This window comes from Pygocentrus nattereri, chromosome 21, assembly GCF_015220715.1.
Source record: "Pygocentrus nattereri isolate fPygNat1 chromosome 21, fPygNat1.pri, whole genome shotgun sequence".
NCBI lineage: Eukaryota > Metazoa > Chordata > Actinopteri > Characiformes > Serrasalmidae > Pygocentrus > Pygocentrus nattereri.
The window spans coordinates 22,847,104-22,872,434 of record NC_051231.1 but is presented as its reverse complement, the minus strand read 5'-3'; the positions used below and the strand labels follow the sequence as shown (position 1 = coordinate 22,872,434).

General features: G+C 38.4%; 1 protein-coding gene across 2 annotated transcripts; it reads right to left on the bottom strand.

The window, feature by feature from the left end:
- Window positions 1-897: 897 nt before the first annotated feature.
- Window positions 898-24,883, bottom strand: ikbke (inhibitor of nuclear factor kappa B kinase subunit epsilon). 2 transcript variants are annotated; one of them, XM_017713044.2, is made up of 22 exons: window positions 24,569-24,883; window positions 24,221-24,313; window positions 23,002-23,101; window positions 22,728-22,865; window positions 22,310-22,445; window positions 20,856-21,037; window positions 20,308-20,468; window positions 18,427-18,537; window positions 17,894-18,073; window positions 17,444-17,640; window positions 15,541-15,599; window positions 15,342-15,433; window positions 15,090-15,191; window positions 13,790-13,850; window positions 13,600-13,712; window positions 12,836-12,912; window positions 10,682-10,721; window positions 10,473-10,574; window positions 6,691-6,787; window positions 5,300-5,391; window positions 2,772-2,843; window positions 898-1,222 (listed from the first exon to the last, which is right to left on the bottom strand). In XM_017713044.2, exons 3-22 carry the CDS (start codon window positions 23,089-23,091, stop codon window positions 1,165-1,167), a joined length of 2,160 nt encoding a protein of 719 aa, XP_017568533.1. In that variant the 5' UTR covers window positions 23,092-23,101; window positions 24,221-24,313; window positions 24,569-24,883; the 3' UTR covers window positions 898-1,164. The 2 variants fall into 2 exon arrangements, with proteins under 2 accessions (XP_017568533.1, XP_017568541.1); XM_017713052.2 differs by having other exon boundaries at window positions 13,790-13,847; window positions 24,569-24,882.
- Between the last annotated feature and the right edge of the window lie 448 nt (window positions 24,884-25,331).

The following is a 25,331-nucleotide window of genomic DNA, read 5'->3' as shown; positions in this document are numbered from 1 at the left end:
CTCTAGTGAGCACACACACACTAGGGGGCAGTGAGCACACTTGCCCGGAGCGGTGGGCAGCCCTATCCACAGCACCCGGGGAGCAGTTGAGAGTTAGGTGCCTTGCTCAAGGACACCTCAGTCATGGACTGTCGGCACTGGGGATCGAACCGGCAACCTTCCGGTCACAAGGCCAGTTCTATAACCTACAGCCCATGACTGCCCTAATATGAATGCTGGAATATATATAAATATACTGGATTTTGTCACAAAACAATGATTTCAAAACAGACTGTTTTTGCAACTTAACTTTCACATACAGGCTGGGGACAGAACAGTACTTTTTAAAGAAAGTGTAAATGCTACATCAAACTTTTATTTCAAAGAAGCAAGGAAAATGTGTTTTTTCTATGATTTGGGCCCTTTAAATGAATGGTAGTAAGTACAAGTTCACAAGCCACTTGCAGAAATGACTATTATATCAAAATGAAAAGTTTAGCTTCACAAGGCTGCAACAAAGAAAACAACTAAATAAACTAAAAATGGAAGTAGCCCTTTATACAGATGCACTCAATAGACATGTTTAGTGCTGAGGTAGGACCACATCCCCTGTCCTGTTTACACCACTTCTAAGCCCAAATCTTTTTAGGCCAAACAATGTGCAGTGGTTTTTCCATCACTATCTACAAATCGAAGCTGCCCAGCACATTTACGTCTGGTCAGGCAAGTTTTCTTTCCTTATTTTTTGCAGATTCTCTTCTGTAGATCGATGGACTAATTAAATGGGCAAGGCTGCATAGTTATCTATAAAGGCAGAATCAATTAGGCCAACGCATGTGACATATTTAGTACCTATTAATTTAAACAGGAACACTTTATACGTGGCTGGGCAATAATCAGAACACTCAGAAGGCTAAATAAATGGAGGCATCAATATTTAATATGGTGCGTCCATAGATGAGGCAGCAGAACTACTGGTGTGGAAAGAAGTCCTGAGATCAGTGCAAGATATCGATAATCAGTTTCACAGCAGGTGAAAAGTAAAAAGGAAACAGAGTTTAAGTGGAGTCTCGTGTTGAACTGACCTGTTCCTTTCCCCTTTACAATCAACTTTAACCGTCAGTACATGGCTCAGTGAGTGAAAAGTTCTTTAGCTTGGACACTTGGTTGTGCTCTTCACAATCCTCATGGTCCTTTTGGTTGTAGTAAATTCGGCTCCACCACCAGCGAAGAGTTAAATGCTCTAAGACCATAAAAACAAAAAACCGTGTACTCTAGATTAGATGGCATTCTTGGGAAAAAAAAGGTGAAAACATGTAGACAAAAGGAATAATATGCATGTGTTTTTTATGGGTTCAGTCAATATTCAATAAAATGTGAAAAAAACACAAGTCAAATAGCTTCTAGTCATTTTTATGAGTATTCACTTCAGTGTGTGAATTTTTATCAGTGTGACAGGAAACTGGAAGATGAGAAAGTACACATTAGCAGTGTCTAAAGAGAGCAAAATAATCTGTCTGCACGCCACGCAAACACATGGATTTGTGGTTAGCCCTTTTATTTGTCGGTCAGTGGTCCTTTCCTGTCAAAGCCATGGTGATATTGCGTCAGTAGTCTGTTTTGGAGCTGTAGCTTGAGGCAACAGTGATGAGGCCGAAGCCAGTTTTCCAACTGCCATCTTTTTTTTCAATGTTTTTGCTCCACCTTACATGATGCAGCAGTTATACTCTGGCACCTGCATCATTTAAGGTGGAATGAAAAATCAGAACCCAGCAAATAAGAAACTAACTTCAATTTTGTGTGATAATATTGGTTTTAGTCACCCGGTACAGTCCAAATGTGTTTCCTACTGCTCTGGACTGGAGAGAAATGAGTATGCTATGCTGCATTTATTATAGAGAAGAAATGAGAGCATCGCCAGATTAGACAGGTTCTCTAGAAATATAATCTTATGCTTCTTACTCTGATGATGAATGTTTATTAGTGATGTTTATCAATTGCTTTGTAGTATTTTCAATTAAACAAATAAATAAATAGATCAATACATGTTAATAAGATTTTTAAAAATGCTTTTTCATTTCTTAGCTTTCCTTCTTCTTAAACAATATTAGAACATTTAGGATAATAGATATCTGAAAATATTTCACAGTTGCATCCCTAGTTTTTCACAGTAACTCTGTCATTCCGCTAAACACCGGGTGTAGTGTAACAACTTGCTATATGCTGCAGCTAAGCATTATAATTCTACTTGAATACACCAATACAAAATGACACATTAGATAAGTTGTATAAGATAGTAATTGACCTTTTTGTGACAGAAAGAACTGCTAATATTAAAGCACATTTGATGTTCAGGGCTTCTTTATGATAAAACACTTGTGTGTTATCTCAAATAATGAACCTCGCTGGTTTGGTAGACTGCTGTCTGATTGTACCAGCACAACAAACTAACACACCACCACCTCTTACAGTGTCACTGCAGTGCTGAGAATGATCCACCACCCAAATAGTACCTGCTCTGTGAGAAGAACTGGGTAAAAGGGGGCCAAGTATGCAGAGAAACAGATGGACTACAGTCTGTAATTTTGGAACTATAAAATGCACCTATATTGTAAGTGGAGCTGATAAAATAGACAGTGAACATAGAAACAAGGATGCCTGATTGATGTATGTGTACCTTAACACTGAAAATGGATGTAGCGTAACAATGCAAACGAATGCACAGCAGCGTTGATTCTGAGAGTGAGAAGTGGAACAGTGTGAACCAGACACTGATTTCAAAGATTCTATACCTTTCTATCATATGGTTGTTATTCTGTAGCTCCCGAGCTAGTGTCTCCATCTCATCTCTCAGTCTCTTCATCCTAGAACACAAAATATTACTGTCCATGAAGATGTAATATGTATATATTAGTACAGCTCGTTTGTAAAACCAGAAAACAAGGGAGCATGGCACTGAAATAATGATGCATATAGAGTGAAATTTTGACTTTTACTGTATATTTTCAATGGCTCCTATACACTATATGTCCAAAAGACTGCAGACACCTGCTTCTCCAGTGTTTCTTCTGAAATTGAGGATGTGAATATGGAGCTTGTTCATTGCTGCACTTACAGCCTCTACTCTTCTGAAAAGACCATCTCTTTTCATTTAAAAACTACTAAAATAAAACATTTTATACAATATATTATGTATGTTTATTCCCTGGTCTGACTACTCAAACACTCCACTACACCACCCTTGCTGTTATAATGTGTTTATGTGGTAACTGATTTTATAATGCAACTTGCTTTACTTCACTTTATGTTTTTCAGTGCTACAAGGAATGCACTAGATTAGTGGCAGAATCGTATCAGATTCAGTCTTTTCCCAGATTCCTTATTCCCCCTCCCCCTGACATCCATTTCTGCATTTTCCTGCTCATACGGGCCCAATTACGATACTAAGTATTGCACCACAAATGCCACTCCAACTCATCCCAGTAGAACTGGATGTTACTCCATAGCAGGAAACACATCACCACTGTTCCGCAGTGCAGCTGTTAAGGACATGGTTTGAATTGTGGCAGAGGTCTTGAGGGGGTCTCCTGATGGAAAGTCCGACTACGACGAGACCTATGTATTGATGAATCCTTTTATTGATGAACACTATTTCATCATGTTGAACACAATGAAAATGTGGAAGACAGTCAAACCTTTATGCAGGCATTCAATTGATCAGAAAACTCACATTTTATTCAAGGAAATAAGACCCCTAGGTTTCACTTTACCTCTCTTATTTCACTTTACCTCTCTTTACTCTCATAGTAGGTCCGGGACCCACCCTAGCCCCCCTCAATTCAAACTCTGACTATACTTGCTGGGTGCACACAACTAAATGCCTGTCTCAGCAATGTGTGCACATTAAATAGGCTGAATTCACTAATTAGAAGGGGTGCCTGGACATTTTGGACATATAATGTATAGGCCTGTCGCGATAATTACATTATTGACTTACCGTACGATAATTTTTTTAACCGCGATCATTTTTGCCGATGTCGATAATTGGCCATTGGGTTTCCGCGCAAATTTGTTTACATGAGAATAAACCGCAACTCCGTTAGATTTCAGAAAGTCACGCAGTGCTGCTCTCTCGCACTAATTTGGGAAGGGAAGACGAATCTGTGATCAGAGAGCGACATGTACCGGTTAGGAAATGAGTGCAGTACACGGAGAGCGCATGCGTCAATAACAGTGCCTCCACACACACAGGTGGAGATGTGTTAGCTCGCGAACGTATTCGAGGCTAAAAGGACTTTCTTAAAACTAAACAGCTCCAGCAAGAACGTTTAGAGTCGTCCAGTCCAGATGAACTTTGTTTCAAAGCCACATTCCACGGCTCCAGTGTGGGAGTATTTTGGCTTTAAGCCAAATGATCGTGGAGAACTGATCAATGTGAACGAGCCGGTATGTCAACTTTGTTTCAAAACGGTGTCAACGAAAGCTGGCAATACAACTAACCTGAGGTCACATTTAAAGCACAACCATCCAGCCCAGTTTTCCGAGCTGAAAACAAAAACTTCAGCTGGAGAGGGGTCTTCCCATCAGGTGGCTATTACGGATGCCTTTGCTCGGCAGTGTAAATACAAACGCGATAGCGCAAAATGGTGCACACTCACAGATAGTGTAACTGGCTATATAGCCAAAGAGATGCTGCCGTTAAATCCGGTCGAAAAGCAAACATTTATAAACTTTTTGTGAATTTGTGATTCGTATCACTGTGATTTATAGCATATACATATATGATCAGATAAGGGAGACTCCAAGTACCTTTGTGTTATGTTCAGAGTTTAAAAAAGTTGAATTAATGTAAATGTTACTTTAATATTTATGTTGTTACTTAATGTTGCAATGCCATTCTTTTGCACTTTTTGTTAAAGAGTTTATTTTGTTATAAAGGTCTGTTTAATATTTTGTGCTATTTTCTCAGAATCCACAGAGCCCAAGTGTGGTTGTATTTTATTTGTTTTATTTATTTGGGATATTAAAATATTTTCATATTGGAAGCCAAATGTCTGTTCTTAATAATAAAAAAGTTCATTTCATGTTAAAATGGTGTAATTGTATTATTATGCTACTATATTATTATTGTGGCACATTGTCTTAAAGCTCCTTTGGGGAGCCCAGAAGCAAGAAAAAATTCTATAATGGCACTTTAAAATGACAATATTATCGTTTGTCGCAATACTTTCTGGGACAATATATCGTTCTGAAAATTTTGTTATCGTGACAGGCCTAATAATGTATGCTATTGAGAGAGGGTATTCGTCCAGGGACTCACCGAAGAATCATGTGGTCTTTATTCTTCAGCCCGTCTATGGCCTCTGTTCCTGGTGGTCTCTGAAGACCTATTACCAACACTCTCTCCAGAACCTACACAAAGAAGAGACAGAAGGTGCTTTATTCACCATAGCCCTGCAGGCTGTTTTAATTATTATCAAAAATATTTAAGTCAACACAGGAATGTCATAGTTGTTAGTAACCATACAGACTGCTTTGTCAGTTCAAGGCAAAATTCGAAGGCAAAATTGCCTACATTTTCAAGATGAAACATATGAAGCTTTACTATAAACATGTTTAAACGAACATATTTAAATGGCATGCCAATATGCCATTCTTCAGCAAAAACATCCACAAGTATGGAGCCAGGTCACTTCTGGACTGCATTTGAAAGCAATCGAATTTATCAAAATACAGCCGTGAAAACAGCTTCCCTCTGAATAATGTTTCCTCATGTACTTTCCTGCTCCTTCTGTGCTAAATGAACCTCAAAAGTGCTGTCATTAGCCTTCCAAAGCTTGAAAAAGCGTTTTTTATTCACTCTGCCCAAAATGTTATTAATAAATCAGCATTTCTTCTTGGCTAGTTTGCAATAACTTAATTTAATAGATAGATCTTTGTTTAGATATTGCAATTTTTCTTCACCAAAATAGCAAAACTGAACACCTGACAAAAGCACTACCTTTTCCAAAGCACACACATTTTATCCCCTTGTTGTGATGCTATCACCCATTAGCATTGAAATCTTTCAGCTATTTAAACCACCTTTCTTCTAAGACTTCAGTGTTCCCCACACAAACATAAATAAACCTGTAAAACATGTCTTGGTGTTATTAATATTTGAATGTAACTGGCACACCTCCATAGTCTTGTAAATGTGTCTATTCATAATCATAATTTGTAACATAAGTGCATTTAAAACAATGATAAAAGTAATGAATTCTGAATTGTTTTGTCATTTATCTATGCTTTAGAGTTGCTGTCTCCCCCTGTTCACCATCCCCCAACACCCCCCATCACCAAACTTAATTGCAAATCTGTGGGAAACAGATGAGGTTTTACTAATAGTTTGGAAAATCATTATTACTGTCAAATCATTATTTAAGAAAAAAATGACTCTTCATAAAATACATTTACAAATAAGAAGCTGAGAGTGTTGTAAAACATACTGCAAGTATTAACAAATAGCTGTTTATGGTTACAAAACATCTGCAGGCATTTTTCTTACTTAATTAAAAAGTGATAACGAAAATCATTCAACATTCAAAAGACAGCAATATGTTCCCAAACCTCTGACAGGCATCCCTGCAGGACAAAATTAATAAGAGAGAGATGGAACCAGACAGAAAGAGAGACTGAGAGAGTTTGTGTTTAAGAAAGCATATGACTGACCTTGGTCTGATGACCCTCACAGATCTGCAAGTCCCCTATTAGCTGCAGGAAGAAACTGCTGAATTGGTCCAACCTTGACTGCATATCATACAGTGCACTATGGGAACACATAAACAAAGACTGTTATCATCATATTTTAAAATATTCATCAAGTATGTGAAAATACTGCAGAGTACACGTGAAACACTGAGTTATGAGTTTATTAGGTATGCTTATCTTGAGTCTGACAGTGTTGGCATACTTAGTCATAAAAAAGTAATCAATTTCAAACTGGAACAGTAATCGATTCCAAACTGCTAATTATGTCTCTTAGACTGTAAAGAGATTACTTTACTTATTAACAGGGTAACCTCATTACAAGGGAAAACCCAGTGGACCTTTTCAGTAATGCATCTGAACAGAAATAGCCAGTCGCAGCCTATCAATGTCCCTGCATTTGAGCAAGCTATGAAAACCTAGAAGCCAGGAGAAACAGTAAAAATCAAAAATCAAGGCCTGTTTTGGTGAGTTGGGGGATGCCCGTTTCTCACCACATACTGCTACAGTATACACTCTATACTAATGGATGTCCTGCTAATAGTGGTGTACTATTTGCAACACAGTTTACTATTGTAATATGCAACCTGAGATGCAGCTTATATTCACAATACTGCCACTCTGTTTTAACACCTTTCTCTACTTCATTGCAGGAAAAAATAATAACATTACTATGTACCACATTACCCCCAACAATTCTCATTGACAATTTTAACAGAAACAACCATCATATGATTTCACTTTGTAGGGTTACAATTACTGATTCTGTTGCTAATTTATCAGCAACCCTGTGAACTGTCCATCAGTAGAATGGGACCACTGCTGATCAGATATTATTTGGGTGGTATACCATTCTCAGCACAACAGTGACATTGATATGGTAGCGTGTATTACTCTGGTATGAGTGTATCAGGCACAGCTGCGTTATACATGCTGTGCTTGTTCAGGGTTCCCACTCTTTTCACAAAATAATTTTCCCAGGCTTTGTCTGACTTTATAAAAGCTCTCTCTGTGAAGGCTTTCCACAAGGTTTAGGTGTGTTTATGGGAATTTTTGACCATTCTTCCAGAAGCGCATTTGTAATGTTGGATGAGAAGGCCTGGCTTACAGTCTCCTCTCTAATTCATCCCAAATGTGTTCTATCGAGTCAAGGTCAGGACTCTGTGCAGGCCAGTCAAGTTCTTCCACACCAGACTTGCTCATCCATTTCTTTATGCACCTTGCTTTGTGCACTGGCGCACAGTCATGTTGGAACAGGAAGGGGCCGTCCCCAAACTGTTCCCACAAAGTTGGGAGCATGAAATTTTCCAAAATCTCTTGGTCTGCTGAAGCATTAAGAGTTTCTTTCACCGGAACTAAGGGATCGAGCACAACTCCTGAAAAACAACCCCACACCATAATCCCCCCTCCACCAAACTTTACACTTGGCACAATGTAGTCAGCTCTAGAGTCCAGTGGCGGTGTTTTACACCACTGCATTCCATGCTTTGCAATGCGCTTGGTGATGTAAGGCTTGGATGCAGCAGCTCAGCCATGGAAACTCATTCCATTAAGCTCTCTACGATGTTCGTGAGCTAATCTGAAAGCCACATGAAGTTTGGAGGTCTGTAGCAACTGACTTTGCAGAAAGTTGGTGACCTCTGTGCACTGTGTGCGTTTGTTTGAATTGAAACAATGTGATGTATATAATGTTATTAGTCAGTAAAGCACTGTTTAATTATTGTTGTCTTTTTCATTTTGTTCATATACATTTGTATAGGCTAATATTTTCTCTTGTCTCTCACATAAATTAATAACTCCAGCAACACTGCTGTGTCTGATCCACTCAGACCAGCGAAACAAACACTAACGCTAACTGCTCACTGTGTCACTGCAGTGCTGAGAATGATCCACCACCCAAGTAGAACCTGCTCTGTGAGAAGAACAGGCTAAAAGGGGGCTAACAAAGTATGCAGAGAAACAGATCGGTGTTACTGCAGTGCTGAGAAATATCCAGCACCCAAATAGTTCCTGCTCTGTGAGGGTCCATGGGGGTCCTGACCACTGAAGAACAAGGTAAATGGGGGCTAACAAAGTATCAGAGAAACAGATGGACTAAAGTCTATAACTGTAGAACTACAAAGTGCACCTATACAGTAAGTGGAGCTGATAAAATGTGCAATGAGCGTAGAAACAAGGAGGTTTTCATAATGTTATGCCTGATCGGTGTATGTGATAAAAAAGATACTGAAATATGCAGCGTCAGTGAAGTTATTGCTAAAATGAACACTTTTCAGGACTTTACTCATATTTGATATTTTCAAGATATTTTCCATACCTGGAAAAATAGGCTATAAATTTTATGATTTTCCAGGACTTGTGGGAATCCTGTAATGAATAAATTTGAACAAAAAACATACACTCACCGGCCACTGATCGAGTGCTTGTTAACACAAGTAGCTAATCAGCCAATCACAGGGCCACAACTCAATGCATTTAGGCATGTAGAGGTGGTCAAGACAACTTGCTGAAGTGCAGACCGAGCATCAGAATGGGGAAAAAAGGTGATTTAAAGTGAAGTAAGTCAGTGATTGTCTGGTCTACTCGTCATTTTGTCTGATGTAGTGGTTCTTACCTCGTGTTTTGTTTGGGCTCCTTTTTTAAGCCTTGTAGTTCGATACTTTGTGCTAGTTTGTTTTGTTATTAAAGTCTGCTTGCACTTATATCCAGCCTCCCCGCTCATTCAATACTTGACAACCCCTTACCACGCATTCCAAATCGGAACATTTATTCATATTTTCTGGCAGTCCCCCCCAATAAAACATCTCTGTGAAACAACCACTTCCCTACTTTTTTTCTTTTAGAAGTAGATTTAGGACCTCACTTCAAACACTTGAAATCCACACTCTTGCACTGTTTTATGGATGTTTGTTACTGGAGCAGGTCACTGCCAGACTGAATTGAGCAAAGGCTGATACTGTGGATGCTTGGTCTGCTGCCGTTAACTTCATCAGAAAAAGTATGGATCAGGACCTTGTTTGGTTTAAATTTATTTTACTTATATGTATGTCACTGTGTGTCTGTTACATTGTTTTTTGTTTTGAAAATGTTTACTAAAAATATTTTCATAAACACATCCATTTAAATTTAAGAATGTTTTTTAGATTTTATATATTGTTTTACATTTTGTTTATACATTACCTAATTAGCCTTTACTGGCACTACCTTGTCAAGATATATTCAGTACTTTAGGTGATGATGAGCTCGTTTGGGTCAGGATTGAATAGAATTTGGTTTGACTCGGGTCATGTTCTGGCTCAAAACTCGATGATGTGGTTCAGGTCAGATTGGACTTAGACAAAAAAATTTTAGGACCAAATTCTTAGTCCCTTAATGGTCCCTGTTTATTGATAAATGGGTGAAAGGAAAACTAATAAATTGCAACAGATGGGCTACAGTCAGTAATGGTAAACCTATAAGATAGGAGTACCCGATAAAATGGCCATTGTGTGCAAGTACTTAATAAACCGGCGACTCAGTGTATATTTGATTCATGTATTGTTGCTTTGATTAATGTAACCATTGCCTTTATATCATTAATGACTTGATTGATATGTAAAGTAACTCCTACGACCCTGAGGGAGAAGCAGCTTAGAAAATGTATGTATGTGTGTGTGTGTGTGTGGGTGTGTGAGTGTGTGTAAAGTAAATGGTTGTATAATGTAAACCAGTTTGAACTCATTGTCCACAAGCTTTACAGGCTTTACCTGTTCCATATCTCCACTGCAGTACAGACTTCTTGATGCTTCTGCAGACAGTCATCGCAAAACAGCTTCTTTACCTTCTTTATGTGAGATGACAGGTTGAGCCTACACAGAGAGCACAGCTGAAGATCAATTCTTCAAAAAAAAAAAAAAACCCCAGGCAAAATATCCTTTCAGTAATAGGTTATCAGAGCTGCTGATCCTCTACTCACTTTTCAAACTTGTGTATCTGCTCGTCGTTGTAGTTGAGCTCTGGAGGAGAAGAGGAGAAAGCATTAGCTTCAATCCATGACATCAAAATCCCAGACATGCTTCTCTCACTGATTCAGTCCTTTCCTATCAAATCCCTATAAGCTCTCAAGTGGTCTCTCCATAGAACCATATCTAATGTTATCAGCAGAGCAGTGCATGGGTAAGAGAAATTCTGCCGTCTCCATGCCTGCCTGCCTGCAGTTTCCCATTTCCGCACCATTAGATAAGGCTGAGCAGTAGAGCTTTCCTGCAGTGGCACCAACTGGCAGAACTAATCTCAGAACCAGGCCAACCGCACTTATCAAAACCTGGTTCCCAGCACTCCCACTGACAGAAATAGGTCGCCTGCTCATAGTAAGTCTAACTTGAGAAAACAATTTTTTTTGCCAAGAATTAGACTAAGATCAAAAAGGATGATCACTGCTACACAGGGATGAAATATGAAATGTAGGGCCATCACAATTAATTTGTTAATGGCATCGAATACTGGCCTTGGTTCAGTTGTCAGATCTATATTTACTGTGGTAAAAACCAGAGCCTAACAGACAAATCCACTTATATGCACTTTTGGAAAAGTTTTAAAATCTAGAGTTTTAAATACAGATGCAGAGATATGTGAACTGAGGGCTGATGCTGATATACAATATTTTCCATGTATACATCTTCCAATGCTGATACAGATGCAGAGACATAAACAGATTTCTGATAAAATGTAGAAATTGGTACTAGGTGTTGTACTAGCATAACATATTTATTATATGTTATTATATTTAAAAAATATTTAGAGTAGTTTTTCAAAGGTTTAGGTGCCCAAATTACATTTTTTGTTGATTTTAAATTAAGTGTTGTTGATTGTTGATTGAAATTAAGTTCACTCATCCACACACTTCTGCACATGTTAGCACACAATTACTGCTTATTGGCTGAATTTTACATATTGGGAAAAATACAATATAAAATGTGGCCTGAGCAAAAGTTATGGCACATTTTGCATTTTCGAGTTAAATGACATTTTAGCACAGTAACCCAACGTTACCTAAACATTCTGCTCTTCCATAGTGTCATAAAGATATAATCAAACATCTGTTTGATATATTGGTCAAATCTCAACATCTGTCTGATGACAATTTTTTTAAGTAAATACCTATAACTCAGTTATCATTGTACATCTCTATGGTTCCTATAGAAGGTTTTCCTGTTTCCTATAAAGGTTTCCTATATACTACTGTTGTCAGAAGAAAACCTTGTATCTCCATTTTTTTTTACATATTTTGACAAACTGAAAATACCCGTTACTGTTTACATTGTAAATTCCATGACGAATGGACCAAAAGAAATGACTTGGAAAAAAGCCTGGTTCCATTGGCTTACATTAAAGTAAAGAATGTTTTTTCCTTTTCCTGTAAAGTTGTCATTTTGGAGAGGTTTTCTTCCACAATATAATACAACAGCGGTATAATTGACAATGACACCCCTAATGAAATCATAGTACACATAGTTAACCTAGCCTGTGAGTACAGTTCCGGTACTACTTTTAAATACATACTTAAATACATACTTAAATACATTTTAGAAACCCTATGTTAAAAAATTAAATGTTAAGCAGACATAATTCACATTTAAGTAGGACAATGACCAGTTTACTGAGTGTCCCCAAATGAGTTCTATAATTGTATGCTACAGTTTGTTTACATTACCTCATTTGATTGCATCAGACTGATTTATTACCACTGCATGCATTTTGGTTATTGACGTTGTTGTGACCTTTTAGCTCGATGACTAAAGGTCTGTACTGATGGCATTTTACTAGGCTCCCTTTTTTTTACGTTGGGGATTTCATTTATTTAATCATATTTGTTAAACGCTGCCCTGATGGTGATTTGAAGAGGCTGGATATAATAGTGTTCAGATGATCTTGTGCCGTTTGTCTCTAAGGTGATGTAATTGGTGATAATGTGGGCTGTCCAGCTGTTGTGGCATGCTTTATTTTTTGCTTCATTCTGTCTGCTGCTTTGTCTGTCATTTTAAATGCATAACATCTTAGTTTTTTATGCAACACACCACCCTTCTAGTTGACAAAACCATGCTCAACAATGATACAGACATATACTCACTGCCAGTTACTCTGTCTTTCCGATATTGCTGATGAATCGCCACAATCTTGTTCAAAAGAACCTCCATCTTCTGTATGCTGAAGCAAGCAAATGGCAATTAATTTCATTAGACATTGTTCATAATTATTCAAAACTGGCCCAAAAGGGCCTATATCTTACAATATTTTGTTTGACTTGACTATGTGTGTGGTTTTATGTACCAAAACAGTCATAATTCACTTTACATGACCATTTTCCTAACTCACTTCATCCCTTGGTATTTTCTTTACTGTGCCCTTATGGCTGATATGTAAATGATATTTGTTCTGTTTCACTGCCCGGTATTGTGCCTCATTTAAAAAGCAGTCCAAGTTCCTTACAACTTCAGCGTGAGTGAGCTAAACTGCTGTAAGCTGAATAGGTGGATATATGTAAATGTTACTTTTACTAACATCACACAAACAGTTAAAAACAGACTGTTTTGGCAGCTTATTTTAAATATTTGTGTGCATTAGGAACCGAATAATATGTTTCAAAACCTTAGTCATGGTTATTCACTACATCAAAGCCTTGTTTCTTAGAAAAATAAGGAAATACAGTTGTTTAGGCTGTTCAGACTGCTGTAGGTATGCTGATATTCCTCTCCCAGCACAAATTGATTGAGTATATTGATCTGTCTGACACCCTAAGATTAAAAGGGCACTGGTATATTTAATGTAGCCTTTTACATCCAATGTAGCTATAAAATGTTCTGATAGTAGCTGTAATGACTTTAATGTATGTACCTTTTGTCCTCGGCCAGTCTCTCTGAGTGTTTGGCCAACTCCACATGCAGATGTTGAAGTTTGCTCTGGTACTCTCTGATGTTGCTGCCATAGACTGGCAATTTCTCCTGGATCTGGAGAAAAGTATAAACCTCACATACACTTCCCATATATTAATCCTGCCACCCCCATCCAACAGTTCAAGTCTTACCAGTCGAAGTTTCTGCTTATAGTCGGAGGAATCTGGAAACTCAAAAGGAAACTGGCCTCTGCTGGTCAAAAAAAAAAACTTTAGGGCTTTCAAATCTTTTAAAGCTAAAACTTCAAAATACCAAAAATTACTGCAATTCTTCCATTATTAACATCTTCAACAATTAAACTTTCACTCAGACCTGTGTGACATGAGAACTGGAGAACTTTTAAAGGGGAAGTCGAGAAATTTTGTCAAAGGTCAGGATCATTAAATAGTTCACATGTATACAAAGTCATTCAGAGGGGTTTCATATGAAGTGCTCCATTCTAGAGAAACCAAGCCAGAAATGTTTACAGTGGTAGTGATTTTAACCAGATGTCTTAAACATTAAATCCCTCTTTAAGCTCCCTCTCAGAAAGTGTACTACACAAAACAGTTACAAATATGCTGCCTGATGACTGAGATCCTATTTTATGGGTATACTTAGCAAGGCACAACAGTGCCCAAAGAAAACCTTTTTTTTATTATATTCTGTTCTACCATTATCAACACTACATTTTAAAACTCAGTAGGCACTCAGGTGTAGTTTGACTGGTCATTCTGCATAGTAAATAAACAGCTATATTTGTGTGTGGTCATCACAACCCCTGGTTCCTATCTCCACCATTGTAAAGAAGGAAAAAATAGTAAAATTCTCTAAATGCATAAATTTACAATTACTCTGTTTTTTTCAACGGTAATTTATCTAAATAAAAAAACATTAAAACAACTACATTATAAGATACTCCTTACATTAAGTTTAAGTGACACTTTTTAATCCCTCAAACGGGGAAATTCCACCTCCACATTTAACCCATCCGTGAAGTGAAACACCACATACACACTAGTGAGCGCACACACACACACACAAATGTGTGCATCTAGGAGCAATAATAGCTCAACCACAAAGTGGTAGATGATGCAACCTTTGGCCATGCAGCTGTACACAAGCCACTATAGATAATGCTCTGGGGCTATTTTTCATGCTTGTTGAATGTCCAACAAGCTCATATACGTGTCCACATACTTTTGGCCATGTAGTGTATATTAAAGGATAGTCCCTAACATGTTTACATTCAATCTCCATGTTCTGAATCTGTAGCAAATTCACAACATTTCATGTGTGTACGTGTACTTGCTGTAGCATTTGTCTCCTATTAAAATTCTGTAATGAACCCTATAGTGCAATACTGTCAGATAGACTGTACCAAAACAGAACACAGCAAATGACTTTTCACAGTTGCCAGCTCCAGAATGACTGAGAATGAGGGGTCCTCACAGTGTTTTGAGTGTCTCTTCTGTGCTCAGGCAGGACAGCAGCTTCATGTTCACCATAGCAATCTTGTGTGCTGTGTTATTGCACTCGATACGCACACTTTCACTGAAAACAAGCACAGAGAAAACAAGAGATACCAAAGATAAACAGACATGAGGAAGCCTATCACTGACACATGAGTAAAAGCAAAACATTTGACTGGACTACTTTCTCCACAGGTTAAATGTATACAGGACAATACCCGTTTCTACTCACATATAGCTGTAGACTCCTTGTAGGATCAAATCCCTGTGTTTGAGGAGGACACGCACCATTCGCAGGTACTGGTGGATGACCCCTACCATGCTCTTTGGAAAAAAACAATGTTTCGTCTAAACGTGCATTATAGCCACACGTTAATATTTATTTTCTCTTCAGACAGAGCGATGAGTGTAAAGAAGGTCTTGTTGCTCACCCTTGAGAAAGAATGGTCTGCTATGACATCAAATCTCGTGGGCATAGGTCGAGTCTCCGCTGGAGAATGCAGAAAAGAAAGAGAAAGTGGAGAGATGGCTACTTCAAGAATCCACTGATAACTCAGTCTTAACGATCTCAACTCAAATCTTACTTAAATACACCATACTGGAAACACAAACTAATTAGTCATATGTAAAAGTTTAAACACCCTCATTCAAATGACATATTTTGTTTAACTGAAATTAAGTTAACACATCCTCCACAGAGAGCAAACTTAAATATAACATTGCTCTGAAAATAAAAACAAAATAAATAAAACACAAAATATATAACGTGTCAAAACTTTTGCACATGCCACATTTTTACACATTTTAACTTAATATGTTCTTAATATGTTAACTTCAGCAAATAAACAGTAATTGTGCATTATATGTGCAGAAGTGTGTTCTGTGCAGAGGATCTTTCATTAAGAACAGGGGTTTCCAACCTTTTGCAACTTGCGTCCCACGCAACCAACCACAAAAGCTTTCAAAGCCCACAAGAAGATTTAACTAACTGGTAAAAAAGCAAATATGTAACATACTGAATTTCACTTGACTGTATAATAACGCAACACAATGACACAAAAAAAATAACACAAAAAAATAAGTAAAACATTTTGACCAGGGGCAGCCAAACTTTTGGCACACAACTATATGTACAGTATACCTGTATTTTTATTCATCATTTATGTTAATCTAAAACTCAGTGAAAGCTCAATGGAGAAACTGTAGAGTGAATTGCATTTTTTATTGTCATCACGATAACAGTTTCCGCTGATAACAAATCACAAAAGGCCATGATTACAGGAATCAGAATATTACATAGTGAGCCAAGTATTTTTAATAGGATTGAATTGTGAATTTAATGTATTGTTATTATCCATAGTTATTCAAACTGTGGAGAAGGACTTGCAGGGTGGCGAAAGTGAAAGGTGAGATAGAAAACTGCTAGAAAATAGATATTTGAATGGCTCTGAACTGAGTGAACTACATTTACAAAAAGGTGCTATCTAACTGTACCCAAGCTCCTCTAAATGTCTTCTTAATGTGTATATGAGGCAGCAAATGTATTTCAAAGGCAAAAAAGCCATGATTAATAGTAGTGATTCTCCCCTTCTCCCCCTGTTCTCCCCTTAGCTATTAACTTGTGTAGGTCAATGCTTGGCGAAAGTGCCGCTGAAAAGATAGACGCTGTTTGACACTACAGTGTTTTGGCGAACATCAGATAGGTCAGAAAATGTCCACAAATAATTAATTACCCAATACAAGCATCCAAACTCACAATCCAGCTAGATGAGGCTACAGACATGGCAAATAATGCTCATTTGATAGCTTACATGAAGTACGTTTGACTGTACTTGTGGATTTTTATTCTGCAAAATGAATTAAAGGATGTACTACTGGCTCCAAACTGTTTAACACCGTCGATGATTTATTTTTGACCAGTACTCTGATAATAAGTAATTTGGGTTCATATTCACAGAACAGATGAAAAGCTCTTATTGTCATGGACTGCTTTTTATTTTATTTTGTAAGTCAGTTAATAACAGACAACAAAGGTTCTGGACAAATGGGATAATTTGACCGGCGTTTTTATACACATACTGCAGTACTTTGCATATTGACAAGTTTGTTTTAACTTGAGGGGGCCCCAGAGTTCTCAGAAAACTAGCAAGGGGGGGTGAATACCTCTGTTATTATCATACTATTGTTACTTTTCTATAATTATTTGTGTACCTCATTTGTAAGCAAAGGTTGTGTGATCCCACTGTACTACAGTCAGTACAAGCTGCAAACAGCATAAGCTGATTCATCAGGCACTATGAAAAGAATAATTTAACAAAATAATTCAGGCCTTACGCTCTTTGATTGGCAGTGCTGCGATCTTCTCAGGTCGTCTGCTGAGCAGGAAAATGGGTCGGTCTGGAGTGGTGGGTGGTAGATTGACCACTTTCATGCAGGGCTCCAAGGGGAGAGGGTGACCCTGAAACAAGTACTTCTGGAACTCTGGTTCAATTCCTGTCTGGATCTGAACTTCTTCAAAGAATATTGAAGCCCTAGATTGAAATGGAAGACAATGCTTGTGAATGTGTGGACAGGTGTTTACACGGGTAGTAACTGAGCTTTTGTGCAAGTGTTGATTCTTAGAAATGTACTGGAACTAAACCAAAACATGTGGTTAAAATAGCAAATATAGAAAATAGCATAAAATTTTGAAGGACATCTAACAGTTACCAGTGGATGACGGCTGGGCATTTAACAAGTATATATATCCTAGTGGTAGCAAATGAAGAAAAAAAAGCTACTAACGTGTTGTAAAAATGGACGTAGATACTATGGGCCGTAGCTTGCTGAAGTGAGAAGATGTGGATTGTGACGCGGTGAAGGATGTCCGTGGTAGCGGCGAAGAACTGGTCAAAGCCCCAGCACTTCTCCTGGCTGACCTCTAGGATGTTGGCCAGCACTGGCACCAGCTGCATCTTCAGCCCCCTACAGGGCATAAGACATGCACTGATGATTTTAGGGGTGAGACTTTCACTTATGACATATTAAATTACAAGTGAGATTAGGGAGGCTCTCATTAAAATACAACATTATCTATCAGGGGAGGTTACCGTTTTAGTAATCCTTGCTTTTGAAAACTTTCCAGTCATAGTGTCAACAAATAAAAACAATTTAGTTCCTGAAGATCTACTGCCATCCATAGCCTGCCAAGAAACCACCTTTTCTGATATTTAAACATCCATTAAGATCTTAATAAATTGGATTAGGTGTTGGAGTAAAGTCCAAAATGAAAATTCAACAGCATCAGTGCTGAGCACTCATTCATCCGGAACACTCACTCTGAAAGCTGGCAAAAGTGAGGTAACTGGTAGCTCCACTCTATGGTACCATCTTCCACTTTCTGAACCCCTGCAATGGCCCTCTCAGGCTTTTCAGTCGTGATCTTATACCTACCAACAGAGATGATCACAATGTAATAAAATAGACAATGGGAACTGTTAACTTGTTAGTATAACATCACTGTTGGCACAAATCCTTCTCCATTTTTGCCATTTTGTTTTGGCACATAATTTGCTTTTTATAGTTTTGTGAACTATTCATGATGAATGGACTAATAGCAGTGATTCCAAATTACTTGAAACTAAATCTATTTACATTAGCTTACAATTAAAGTTAACAATGTTTTTTCTTTCTTCTGTACAGTTACTATTTTGCAGATACAAGGTTTTGACATGACCACTATGATAAGCAGTTAAATTAATATAGGATAACAGACAATGGCCTTTCATGCCTTTGTTGACTTGCCTCGTCACATGTCCTTTTGCGGAATCACTCACGGCCATTTCAAGAGTTGTTAAACACATTTGCTGATCTTCTGATGTTATACCTAAACAATGCTACATTAAGCTCGAGCTCCCGAAGCATACTGCGCTACTGTCAAGGGTTTCAGCATGAAACCAAAATGTACTGCTTACCCTCTACAAGTGGCCACTTGAGGACTGTATTTCTGAATGGGAAGTGCATCTGACTAGGGTATAGTTAATGATCTTTTTTTAATCAGGTACACTTACTATATGCACTTTTAAGGCATACAATTACTGACTGTAGCCCATTTGTTTCTGCACAATTTATTCAGCCCCCTCTATCCCATCCATCAATAGAAGGGACCACCATAGGGCCACTGCTGATCACATACTGATTGGGTGATGGATCATTCTCAGCACAGCAGTAGCGCTTACATGGTTCTGGCATATTAAAGTCTATGGTGCTGGTAAAAGGGGTGTTGCTGGAGCTTTTAAATGCTGTGTACGCTTACTGGCCACTTTTTTAGAAACACCAACCTTACTGGTACACCTTGCAGCAAGGTTTTAAACCAAAAACAGATCAAAACTGGTCTATTTAAGTTTCAAATTAAATGTTATTTTTCTAATAATAGCACTGATTAAATTACTGCATAATGATAATAATAGCTGTAGCTGTTGTGGAAGAATAAAAAAAATTAAATAATGATGTCATCAAATATCTGTCCAAAATTAAATCCTGCTTTAATGATTTTCCTAATCAAATACTGCTTTCAATCAACATTCCAACCATTTCTTAGACTGGATAATCTTTCCATACTGCGCTCTTCCCACACACGCAGTTCTTGTATAGCAAGATATTATCTTTCATCAGTTTACATATTCCTACATAATATGTGGTCAGTGGTGGTCCTTTTCCTTTGATAGAGGGTGGTTGATAAATTAAGCAGCAACAGATGGGCTACAGTGTGTTACTGTAAACCTACAAGTGCACCATTATGGTAAGTGACAAAATGGCCAACGAGTATGGGCACAATGTAGGTGTACCTAATAAACCGGCTATTGTGCAAAAGTGTGGTCATTCATTTCTGGAGTCAAAATGTACAAAGTACAAATTACTAATTTTTCATTTGACCTACCAAAAATTACTAAGAGCAAATGGGTTTCCTAACAACCATGCAAGACCTGGTAGCCCAAAACTCTCACTACCAGTTGAAGAGTACTTATAACTTTTATATGTGAGAGAAAATCAAGCTCCACTCTGAAAGGATGTGTAACTGTTAAGAAACCTTTACTGCAAAAGGCAATAAACAAAAAAATAAATCAAACAAAGAAGCTGCTGGTCTTCTCAGAACAATGGTCTGGACATGAGACTTGGATCTCCCACCAGCCTTGTAACTGTATACACACAAAGCCTACATGATCTCTTTGTTCCTGCGAGGACCGCCGAATGGAATGAAAGGCAGGCATCCAGTGGCGACGTGGTAAAAGGTGACACCAATGCTCCAGAGATCCACTGTCACTCCATAGGCCTTCTGCTGGGGCTTCCTCAGCACTGCCCGCTCATACATGTCTGGATGCTGCACAAAAGAGAACAGTTGCAATCAGCAAGAGCTATCTCACATATTAATTAGCATTTCAGAGGATAAATACTGATGTAGGATTGTTTTTGTCTGTATGATTACACTGGTAAGGATTTAAAAATCAAAACTGATTCTAGCTCAGTTTTAATCCGCAGTCTTTGATGTCTTACTGACACAGAAATAAGCGGATTTAACAAGAGACAGAGAGACAGACTTAATACGGAAAGAGATAACAGAAAATTAATTTAAAAGCCGACTGTGATCAACTACAATTTTAATGAAACACCCACAAACAGCACAGGTTAGAAGAAATGGAATCTTTTAAGAGAGTAACAACTAAGGCAAATCTGTAAGTGCTTTTGTAGAAGACAGTGATGGTCTCACCAGGTACTCCTCTGTGCCGTATATGGACACAAACGTTTCGTCATCCTCTAGTTCACGAGCAGCGCCGAAGTCTGTGAGTTTGTAGACTGAGCGCCCATCCTCACCCACTTGTCTCATGATGTTGCCTGGCTTGATGTCTCGATGGACCACCCCATTCTCGCGTAAATGATTCATGCCATGAACTACAATTGTGAACCAAAGAGATGTCAAGTCAAGGGCAAAAATGAGACGTTCTCAGAAGGTCTACTACATCAAGTTTGTTGGACCTAAGGCCGATGTCAGTTTACTACTAAATCTACAGTTCAGCTTTGTGTATACACACTATATAGCCAAAAGTATTTGGTCTTCTCTCCTAATAATTGAGTTTAGGTGTTTCAGCCACACCCATTGCTAACAGGTGACTATAATCAAGCACATAGCCATGCATCCCCACGCATGATTCTATCTCCATCGACAAACAGTGGCAGTAGAATGGGTTGTATTGCAGAGATCAGTAACTATAAATATAAAACTCTTCTGTTGCATCACTCACTACAGAGTTCAAAACTACCCCTGGAAGCAACATCAACAGAAAAAATGTGCATAACAAGCATCAAGAATTTTCTGAGGTTCCATGGTTGAACAGCTGCAAAGACTAAGATCACTATGTGCAATATCAAGCATCAGCTAGAGAGATGTAAGGCACATCACCACTGGCCTCTGGAAATGTGGAAATGTGTTCTCTAGAATGACGATGCACACTTCATTATCTGGCAGTCTGATGGAGGAATCTGGATTTGGCAGATGCCCAGACATTGTTACAGGAATTCATAGTACAACTTTAAAGTTTGGTGGAGGAGGGATAATGATCTGGGCTGTTTTTTATGGTTTGGGCTAGGCATCTTATTTCCAGCAAAGGGTAATGCTAATGCTACTATATCTTAATGCTTAAGATATTTTAGACAATTATGTGCATCTAACATTATGACTACAGTAGGGGGAAGGCCCCTTCGCTCCAACATCAGAAAAGGAAATGTTCCTAAAGCGAGTGAGAATGCATAACGATAACAGATCCTCCAGAACCACACAAAATGGGTATGAGAGGTCACTGAGTGGCTTGTTGAGTGTGAAAATGAAGCAAATCATATGCCATGGCATTCACAGTTACCAACTCAACTGAACACCTAAGTGAGATTTTGGTCTGACTGATGCTCTGCACTACCATCATCGGAAGAATGGTGCTCCATCACTCCAGTATAGTTCAGAGACTTGTAGAATCTATGTGAAGGTGCACTGAAACAGCACCGGTGGTAGTGTTTCCCATGAAAGGACACAAACGAGAGACCCTCTGCACAGTATTGAAATCATTACACCCTTTAATTAATATACATTACGGTTAAGAATGTTTCTTTGCTGCTTATGTAAAGTCACCATTATGGAGACACAAGGTTTTCTTGTAACAGTAATATGCTTACCTACACATCGTAGCACTATAAGGAATTCTGATTCAGGCAGACCAAAGGCATTTTCTGGATCTTCCAGCACAGTCAGCAAACTTCCTCCTGAACAAAACTCCATCACCATAACCTTCTGCTTGGGGTTCATGTGTATCTTTCAAAAGACAAAGAAATGCACACTGAAGTGAGACAGGGATGGGATTTTAATTAAGCTTCAATACCACCTGTATGGGACTGATGTAATGTCCTGAACTGAGCTCATCTCATTTGTTTGTTTGTCTGAATTTCAATCAAGGCCCAGCATTTAGACATAAACAGGTCACGGAACATTGAACATTAAGAAGCAGACAATCAAAAACAGGCACACACCCACACAGCCACACACATGCTAGAAGAAGAGGGTTGAGAAACGTCACCAAGCCATTCTGATAACCACCTCCTCCACTGCGAACAGCTTGACAATATTGACATGATTCAGCTTCCGCAATATCTCGAACTCCCTTATCTGGACTTCATACGGTCTGCTGTAGCTGGCCATGTTGAAAACTTTTACCGCAACCACCTCACCTGTTTTCTTTAAAGAGATGGGGGAAGACAACATCTGAATCACTTGCTGTACACTGAGCAGCGTTTGTATATAGGTCAGCACATCTAAGACACCATTTCAATGTCTAAGAGCAAGAGATCAAAGCATGAAAGAGTTCAGATACTTTATTTCGTGCTTTGTAGACACTTGCTGTTGCTCCCTGACCAAGAGTGTCTTCAAGGGACCAAAGATGGTGTGCAGTACTTGCCGTCATGGTGGTCTCCCTGCGAAGAAGAATAAGGCCTCTTACATTTTTTCTCTGCAAGCACATTATCTCTAAAAGCATTCCTTATGCTGTAAAGCAGGAAAAAGTATACTCAGCTCACTGCTTAACTGAACACTGTGTACAGAAGACCTACACATCAATGTGGTATGAAAAGCTCAACTCACCTTTAGGTTTGACAGCAGGCTGGTCATTATCATAGTTTTTTTTTTTTGCATTTTAAATGCAAACCTATGGTATGGTCCATATGTACAACCTCATGTATTTAACCTCTTAACTGTGCTTCAGTGACGATGCAATTACTACAGACCTTAACATAGGAGTCAGTTAAATGAATTGCTGATTATGAATTTGTCGTTAAGATGTCAGAGTAGTTTGACATGAAATCCTCGGCTGTTTTCATGGTGGAGTGGTACATGCAGGGCATTGTACGGAAAAATAGTGCCCTTTACCTTTATCAACATTACATATAAAAACTCAGCAAGCATTTGGATTATCATTTTGGATAATAAATACAACAGTTATATCTGGTTTCTCTAGTTCATATCACTACCATTGTAAGGCAAGGGAAGGCAAGTTTAGTTATACAGCACCTTTCATACACCTCAGTCATTCTAAGTGCTTTTAAAGTGAACTAAAAGCCTGCTCAAATATAAATGTTTTCAGCCCATATATAAAAAGTGTAAAGTGTCAGGGGGGTTATAAATGGCTTAATGACACCATTAAGCCGTTTATAAATCAGTAATTGTACCCTATGGTCGAATCTGTAACATACTGGTAGCCAATGTAAGGATTTAAGAAAGGGGATGGTGTGTTAAGAGACTGACTAGAAGTAAAGAAATGTGTGAGTTTTGTCCAGGTCTGGTTTAGTCTGAAAATCTCTAATCTCGGTGATATTCTTAAAGTGATATAATGCTGATTCAATAAATGCTGATGTGGTGACTGTATTTGAGAGGTCTCAGTAGCTAGCTTTATCAAACCACTTTGATTGCCTGTGTTTACATCTCAACCATTTAATTAAGCTGAAATTGAGAAAAATCGATGGAATTCCCCTTCAAGACACGTCAACCAAATATTTCAAGATACAGCATTCACAAAACAGGTAGCAATATCACTGTACCTTTCTCTTAATGACTTAGTAACACCGTAGCTCTCCGTTCATTCAGTGTGATAAAGGACGTTTCAGAGGAAACGGAGAACTTCATTCCATGACCTGTGAAAAGTAAACAATGCTCAGCTCTGACAAAGAGTTTTACTAACAGGTTAAAACAGAACACCCCTTTCACGTCACTTCAAATATGACTGGTTCTCTGTCATGTCCTTCTACGCGTGGCAAAAACAGCGAGAAATTCTACACTTCCAGGTAGTTTTAAGCACTTCTAGTGTGTGGTGCTAGCTAATTCGTTAAGACTTCCCCCATTCACCCACCAGTTATAACCTACTAAGAAGCGAAAGGAAAGAAACAAACCATTGTACTTTAAGCCAGTATGATGTCGAGATATGTTCTCTTAAGGGAGCCCACGACAGAAACGAGGAGCAGCTTCTCCATGTAGGCTGGCGACACTCTCAAAGCAAAGGAAAGTACACACACAAACAAGACTGGGCTGGTTTCGGTTTGAGAAGCAGCAACTTCCTCGTTGTGACAGAGGTGTGCGTTTCGACGTTAAAGATACAGTTAAGTCCTACTTAATGTCGGAATAAAGAAACTGAAGAAAACCGACAAATTATTCGTGTTATAAAAGTAAAGACAACCTGCATGTACTTTTTATAGCATGTTGAGTGGCAGCATTGTACTCTATAGTGACAGGGAGTCGATTCCAAAACATTCGATTGTTCACCCTCAATACGTCTGGGCGTCAGAGTCGACCCTTGGCTAAGAGTCGAAATGCTCAGAGTCGACTCTTTGACTTCGATTTCTATACACTGCTCAAAAAAATAAAGGGAACACTCAAATAAGACATCCTAGATCTGAATGAATGAAATATTCTCATTGAATACTTTGTTCTGTACAAAGTTGAATGTGCTGACAACAAAATCACACAAAAATCAATGGAAATCAAATTTATTAACCAATGGAGGCCTGGATTTGGAGTCACACACAAAATTAAAGTGGAAAAACACACGACAGGCTGATCCAACTTTGATGTGATGTCCTTAAAACATGTCAAAATGAGGCTCAGTATTGTGTGTGGCCTCCACGTGCCTGTATGACCTCCCTACAACGTCTGGGC

Bases quoted from the DNA above. Each gene is read 5' to 3' on its own strand.
- ikbke (XM_017713044.2), bottom strand. From the start codon at position 23,091: ATGACGGCAAGTACTGCACACCATCTTTGGTCCCTTGAAGACACTCTT. The intron at 22,866-23,001 runs GTATCTGAACTC...ATCTCTTTAAAG, and splicing joins TCTACAAAGCACGAAATAAA to AAAACAGGTGAGGTGGTTGC. The intron at 2,844-5,299 runs GTGAGTCCCTGG...TTTGTGTTCTAG, and splicing joins AAAGACCACATGATTCTTCG to GATGAAGAGACTGAGAGATG.